The 7,935-nt window shown below is 44.5% G+C and overlaps 1 protein-coding gene across 1 annotated transcript in view; it reads left to right on the forward strand.

Annotated features, from left to right (window-relative positions):
• Nucleotides 1–6,719, forward strand: part of CCDC153 (coiled-coil domain containing 153) — a 29,794-nt gene extending 23,075 nt beyond the window's left edge. Inside the window, exons 6-7 of the mRNA XM_044278535.1 lie at nucleotides 681–811; nucleotides 5,956–6,719. Coding sequence (XP_044134470.1) covers nucleotides 681–811; nucleotides 5,956–6,084 — 260 coding nt within the window. The 3' untranslated portion in view covers nucleotides 6,085–6,719. The remainder of the gene's footprint in view (nucleotides 1–680; nucleotides 812–5,955) is intronic.
• The last annotated feature ends 1,216 nt before the right edge of the window (nucleotides 6,720–7,935 follow it).

Consider the following 7,935-nt stretch of genomic DNA (forward strand, 5'->3'; position numbering starts at 1 on the left):
GTTTCCACCAATCCATTATACAGACTTCTCCATGCGCCACCACTCGCAGCTTGGCCGGATACAACATAGAGTAGGGAATTCGTAAATCCCGAAGACAGCGTTTCACATCCTGGAACTTAACCCCTCTGCGTTGAACCTCAGCGGAAAAGTCAGGAAAAATAGATACTTTATTTCCATTAATTAGAAGAGAATATTTTCTCTGTCCCTGAAGTGTAATAACTTTCTTCAAAATTGGAAGAGGGGGGACCCCTGGTGGCGGAGCCCCGAATGGCACGCTATGTACTCTTTCAATTGCAAACTTGCAGGATAACAGGCCGAACTGGATGGACAAATGTCTTTTTTCGGCCTTATGTACTATGTAAACACACGTGACAGGGAGTCCCTGCCAAATTTAAGGGTCAGCCAATCTTCAAAAAACACCACTGGGTCAGGTCCCTCAGCCTTTTTCAGGGACCCCAATCACCCTGAGAATATTTCTGAATGGATGATTTCTACTATGGAATTTACTAGGAATGCATGTAGTAGAAAAAATAAAATGTGTCTGGTTATGAAGAGGGGAAAGTGTGAGCTCCACTGAAGATATCCGTGTTTTAGCCAGGACACGGACGCATTTCCTAACACTCTTCTGTGAGGGGCCTAACGTATTGAAGGTTTCATTTTTCTACTTCTTTGACACACAGGCAATTCCCAGCAAGCCTTTCAGTTGCTTAACGAGGAATCACAGCGCGTTACCGAGGAGAAAGAGACAGAAATTGAAGAGTTAAAGAAACAAGTGGAAAGCATGGAGACAGAATATGAGCACATACTGCATGTAAGCGATTGTGTAGCAGCTGAACGTTTTCAGTTTAATGATTTTTTTTTATTTTGTTGTAAGAATCTCACGGTAGTTCTTGCTGACTGTTATAAAGAACAAAATATTGGACTTAATTCAAGAAAACTGACCTTCCTGCCCGTAGGAACCAATCACGGTGTAAAGCCTCATGCACACGAACATATTTTGTATCTGCGTCCGATCCGCATTTTTTGCGGATTGGACACGAACCCATTTATTTCTGTGGTTCTGCAAAAAAAAATAAAAAATTCCGCACATGTCATTTGTGTGCTATCTGCATCCATATGTCCATTTCACAAAAAGATAGAACATGTCCTATTCTTGGCTGCAAAATGCGGACCATGGACCCATTGAAGTTAATGGGTCAGCACAAAAACGGACGTCAGATGAAAGTCATCTGTGTTTTGTGGACCGCAAAACGGATACGGTCGTGTGCATGAAGCCTAACTTTCATTTCCTACTGCTTGTAAAAATAAAATCTGCACTGTGATTGGCTGCTATGGCTGACAAGACCGCTTGTACTGTTTTGATTAATCCCTTATTAATGCAGCTAGTTTTAATTGTTGATTACAATTTTAATGTTTTTCATTTTTGCATCACTGCTTCCAAAAGGAGATTTTTTTATTTATTTATATATTTTTTTTTGTCCTCCTAGCAGTATGAGGGCTTGTTTTTTGGTGAGAAGAGTTATATTTTTAATGGCACAATCTTGGGGTACATACACACAAAAATAACGCACCCAATGTCAGATTGCTGTTAAACTCAGCACGCAGTTATGTCTTAGGGCTCATGCACACGACAGTTGGCTGTTTTGCAGTCTGCAAATTGCGGAACCACAAAACACTGAGACCGGCCATGTACAGAGTGGAACAGCCAGCCTCAATCGAACAGTCCTATCCTTGTCCGTAATGCAGACAAGAATAGGACATGTACTATAATTCTGCGGACAGCACTGAATAGACGCGCGGATGCGGACAGCACACTGAGCGAATGGGTCCGCATCCAACAACCCGAAAATACGGATCGGATGCGGACCCAAACCACGGACATGTGCGTAAGAACTTAGGCAGATGTGTAAATGATTACAGAAGTGGTCAAATTAGACACTGGGTCTTGCCACAAAAGGGCATAAAATTGCTTTCCCTGCTGCCCCATAAAACGCTCTCAGAGGCTACTTTTGGATAGGGTAGCTTTTTGAATGAGAGATCATTGAATGCAAGACATGCCTCTATGACACATTTAAAGATATGTTGCCCAGTCAACGTACTTTGAGACAGGGCACATCAGTGGACTGAGAGAAGCTATTCGACTAATTACCCGACATCTGGGTCGTTCTGACCTAGCTGTTAGGAGGTGTTGGGTGCAGTGGTTACCTGAGCAGGCCAATGGACCACCAGTAGAGAGGGTGTTTTGATCTACCGTCAATCACGAGCAGCTCCCAGTTTTGTTGTCCACCATCCAGACACAAAAGGCACCTTCATTACACACCCCTGCCTCTGTGTGGACCATTGCCAGGCACTTAGCAGAAGAAAATTTGGTGTCATGGCGCCCATTACATGTCCTACCATTAACAGCCAGCCACTATCACCTTTGTTTGCAGTGAACGAGAAACCTGGACTGCTATGAGCTGGAACCGTATCCTCTTTAGCCACGAATGCAGGTTCATTTTGGAATTAGACAATGGACGGGTTTTGTATGGAGGCCTTGTGGTGAGCTCTCCAACACCAACAGCTCAGCGATATGTGTAGGACATCTGCGGCCACGTGTGTTCCTCTCATGGCAGGGCTTCCAACTGGTATTTTTCAGCCGGATAATGCTTACCCACACACAGCAAGGGTTTCCCAGGAATGTCTCCACCAGATTACGACACTTTCTTATCTGCCTGGTCACCGGATTTATCTCCAATTCAGCATTTATGGGACAAGCTGGGATGCCAGCTTCACCAACCTATAAGTGCAGTTATTTCTTACCCTAAGTTCACACCTGAGCGTTTTACAGCGCGTTCAAACGCGCTGTGAAACGCTCAACACATGAAAACCAATGCTTCCCTAACGCTGGGTTCAGACCTGAGCGTTGTGAAACGAGCGCTCTGTATGCGCGATTGTACGGGCGTTTACAATCGCGCATACAGAGACAGGGGTGCACACATTGTCGCGCGTTCCCGAATTTCTATGTGCGGGAACGCGCGACAAACGCCCAAAAAAAAGCTCAAGCACTTGTTTGAGCGTCGGGCGTTTTACAGCGCGATCGTACGCGCTGTTAAACGCCCAGGTGAGAACCATTCCCATAGGGAATCATTGGTTCTTGCCTGTTGTGCGTTTTACAGCGCGTAGGAACGCGCTGTAAAACGCTCAGGTGTGAACCCAGCGTATGGGAATGGTTCTCACCTGGGCGTTTTACAGCGCGTACGATCGCGCTGTAAAACGCCCGACGCATAATCAAGTACTTGAGCTTCTTTGGGGCGTTTTGACGCGCGTTTGTGGCCATAGGACACTGCAGTCAATCACACAAACGCGCGTCAAACGCGCGTTTACTATTACAAAAAACGTGCATAAAAACGCACGACAAAAACGCGAGTAAAACGCGCGTTTGAGAAACGCTCAGGTGTGAAAGCAGGGTTAGGGTCTACAGTTCCAGCTGTAACATCTGTGGGCAGATGTGCTGCAGGATACCATATGAAATCAGTATGCCTCTATGCCCAACCGTATCGCATCTTGTATCCAGGCTGGAGGCCGTATCTCATCTTGTATCCAGGCTAGAGGCCGTATCTCATCTTGTATCCAGGCTAGAGGCCGTAACACATCTTGTATCCAGGCTATAAGCCGCATCTTATCTTGTAACCAGACTAGAGGCTGTATCTCATGTATCGAAGCTAGAGGCTGTATCTAGTCTTGTATCCAGGCTAGAGGCTGTATCTCATCTTGTGTCCAAACTAGAGGCCGTGTCACATCTTGTATCCAGGCTATAAGCCGCATCTCATCTTGTAACCAGACTAGAGGTTGTATCTCATGTATCCAAGCTAGAGGCTGTATCTCATCTTGTATCCAGGCTAGAGGCCGTATCTCATCTTGTATTCAGACTAGAGGCCATATCTCATCTTGTATCCAAGCTAGAGGCCATATCTTATCTTGTATTCAGGCTAGAGGAGGCCGTATCTCCTCTTGTATCCAGGCTAGAGGCTGTATCTCATCTTGTATTCAGGCTAGAGGCTGTATCTCATCTTGTATTCAGGCTAGAGGCTGTATCTCATCTTGTATCCAGGCTAGAGGCTGTATCTCATCTTGTATCCAGACTAGAAGCTGTATCTCATCTTGTATTCAGGCTAGAGGCCATATCTCATCTTGTATCCAAGCTAGAGGCCGTATCTTATCTTGTATTCAGGCTAGAGGCTGTATCTCATCTTGTATTCAGGCTAGAGGCTGTATCTTATCTTGTATTCAGGCTAGAGGCGGCCCAACAGGGTCCTAGAACCGCCTTTAAATTGTAATCACATTCATAGTTCATCATTACATTCACATTTGGGGAGTTCAGATCACCAATTGTCTTTTTTTATTTTATTTGTTAGCCCTTTTGCTGCCATAGAAATCCCTTTCTCTGTCTAGCCTCTCAGATGACATGGTCACTGTGGATGGCGACAGCTAAAGAGTTAAACAGCCAGGATCAGAGTAGACCATGGGTTGTACTCACCCCATCATTAAAAACAAACACAATGCAACAACACTCTGCAAACATAAATAATAAAGTAAATACAATAGTGCCACACTATAGAAAATGTGCTAATGCTGCACTATAAATGTGAGATTCTTGGCAAATATATTTAGTACAAAATTATTTGTGCCTGTCCACCACCAGCAAGACGATCTTTTTAGGACAGCAACCTAATACTACCTCCTCTGCTGCTATACTGGCCTCCATTAAATTGAGGTTCCACATGCATGCTGAGCCCACACTATATTATACCTCCGCTGGTGCCATACTGGCCTCCAGTAATTTCAGGGAATTCAGGTTCCACATGCATGCTGAGCCCACTCTATTATACCTCCGCTGGTGCCATACTGGCCTCCATTAAATTCAGGGAATTCGGGTTCCACATGCATGCTGAGCCCACTCTGTATTTTACCTCTCCTGGTGCCAAATGGCCTCCAATAAATGCAGGGAGAGCAGGCTATAGCTTTATACTTCCACTAATTAAAATCGGCCTATGGGGGAGTCAGGTTGGTCAGGAGTGCACGACCAGTGGGGTCAGCCACACCTCCAATGCAGACTGCAAATAAAGAAATGGGGGTCAGTCAGCACATCCCAGTGCGCAGGTGCACGTCACCATCATGCGAGTACAGGACAGTAGACCCGTGGTCTGGCTGAAACTCATAGCATCATAGATCATTTTGATGCAGTGAGATCAAGTCAGCCGAGCCACGGTCGATCCAGAAAATGTGGACGTCCCACAGATTGTACTTTCCACACCGCACACACTCATGTGAATCTGGCCTTAAAGCACCGCTGTTGTGAGACAGTGACAGTTAGAAAAAGGGCATATATGAGATTAAGGGTTATAGAGGACCTGACACCGCTCCTGACATGTCTGTTTTAGTAAATACTCATATTCTAGAGCATCGTTTCTTGTAAAGCTGTGTTGTTGCATTTCTCTGTTTTTAGTCCTAAATGTATAAATTAATTGATAAATGGGTGTTACCTATTGGGGGTGTATCACTGCATACTCTCACACTGTCCAATCAGTGTCTGACTGTGAAAGGACAAACCGCTTTGGCAAGGAAAGTGGTGGCACCCAGTTGGCAATTGATACATACGTTTGTAGGGGGGATAATAGAGAAACATCACAACATAGAGTTATAAGAAAAGTTGCTTTAGAATTGTTATTGTAAGGGGAGTATGAGTATTTATTACAACAGACAGGTCAGGGGGATGACTGGTGCACCTTCAACAGTGGGGTCCTTAAAAATATTGCTGTAAAATAGAATTTTCATGGACCACAAAAAAGTCTTTAGTAGTTTAGCCATCATGGCTCATTAAAAACAGCATACAAAAAGTATGGGTAAATGAATGTAGATGTAAAATACCAAGTGAGCATCATATACCTCACGTTTGCTTCTCTTGTCTTATAGTCCTCTCTGGATCAGATGCTGGCTAGACTCACCCTGGCTGAACAACAGTGGACAAAAGAATCCGTGACCATTCATCAGCAGTACAAGAACATGCTACAGGACTGTGGACTAAACCCTCTGGACATCTGAACCCAAAGAATTCAAGTCAGTGACCTGTTTGTACTTTAGGTCTTGTTCACCCGGTGGATTTTGCAAAGACTACATCCACCGTATATTCTGCAGCAGAAACTCTTTTGGTTTTACAATTTGAATGAAGCAGACCTGCTCACGGTTCGGTTCAGCCCTATTGGAGTTAAAGCACGTGCAAACACCGCACTAAGAACGGTCATGTCCATTCGTGTCGTGGCAAACTGCGGGCGCATGAACGGCAGCACAACCTCCCATTGAAGACAATAGTAGTTGGACTCTGCGCCAAAAAGCTGTCTGGTGGTTGTGCAGATTCCGCACCAAAGACTCTGCGTGAAGAGGTTCTCCCAGTACAGTAACCTCTGGCAGATCGCTAGGAGGACATGTTGTAACTGATCTATGTGTGCAGGTTTGTAGACAACATAAATTCCGAATTGTGATGTAGGCAATAATCGTGAGTGTGGATGTTTCAATTTACACTTGTTGAGTACTCAAGCCGTAAAACGGACCATTGATTGTAACACTGGGTAAATACACACTGGGCAAAAACAGCTGTCTGCAGATGAGATCCAAGTTATTCTTCAAGCCCTGTTTAAAGAGGACCTGTCACCGCACAATGCAATGCAATCTGAACGCACCATGTTATAGAGAAGGAGTTGAGCAGATTGATATATGAAGATTCAGTAATCTATACCTTTATATCTCTGCTTTTTTCACCTCCTGTGAACAGCTATCGGTACAGGAGAGAGGGGTTATCAGTGACTGATAGCATTGTGTGTATCAGTGAGCATACAGAGATAGCGGTCAGTCACTGATAACACCTGCACCCTGTACCGATAGCTGTTCACAGGAAGTGGAAAAGGCAAAGGTATAAATTACAGGTTTTACTGAATCTTTTCCCATACATATCAATCTGCTCAGCTCCTCCTGCTCTATAACATGGTGCTTTTGCATTGCATTGCCTTTTGTGGTGACAGATCCTCTTTAAAAGGTCAAACATAGATTTTTTCCTTTTGGAAGGAAAACTAATTTGCATAATATTTTCCCAGAAACCTAGAGGAACATTGCCTGGCCCATAAGTCTCCTCACGCCTACTAGGTGCGCTGCATAAGGAGAAATAGTACCCCTCCAGATGTCTCTCTCTCTTTCTAAAGAATCGATTTGCTCATCTCTATTTTGGAGTCTCATGAAGAATTTCAGCCACAGCTTCAGAAGCATTTCACCCGCAGCTTGAAGTTTGGTTTCACAGTGCAGTTCCACTTTGGTTAATTTTTGGATTCCGTAATAATGATTGGTGTCTCCAAACTGGAGCTTCTGGGGTATTACAGTTTCACCAAATAAACTTTATTTACAATATGTAAATACTGCGGTCCGCCAGAGATCTGGCCCGTACCTGGGAAATATGCCGAGAATCAGCCAGACAAAAACCACAGCACACAGCGGGACAGCCGACCACAGATTTGAAAGTAGCCTAAGCGGGTGGTCTTCCAAAAGAGATGGTATTTTGGAGGAGTGCCACTGTACACTGAATAAATCTTACAGTTTTAAGACTACATGTGCCCCATTAGGGGCCGTAAGGGACTCCCTTTAAGGAAGAGCCACCAAGGCTTTAGTAGAAGCTTCCCTGATTACACAGCAGCAGATTTAAAGGGGTTGTCCCATCTCACAGTTTCTACAGTGAGATGGGACCAAGTGCCGCCACAGATGGTAGGGCTTTTGGAAACCACCAAGCAAGCCGTTTCCATAACTCCCATTGTAGTGAATGGCAGCTACACAAATGGCGCAGAGGAACAAGCTACAGGTGAAACTCGAATAATTAGAATATTGTGCAAAGTTAATTTATTTCAGTAATGC

Source organism: Bufo gargarizans, chromosome 2, assembly GCF_014858855.1.
Source record: "Bufo gargarizans isolate SCDJY-AF-19 chromosome 2, ASM1485885v1, whole genome shotgun sequence".
In the NCBI taxonomy this organism is placed as follows: Eukaryota; Metazoa; Chordata; class Amphibia; order Anura; family Bufonidae; genus Bufo; species Bufo gargarizans.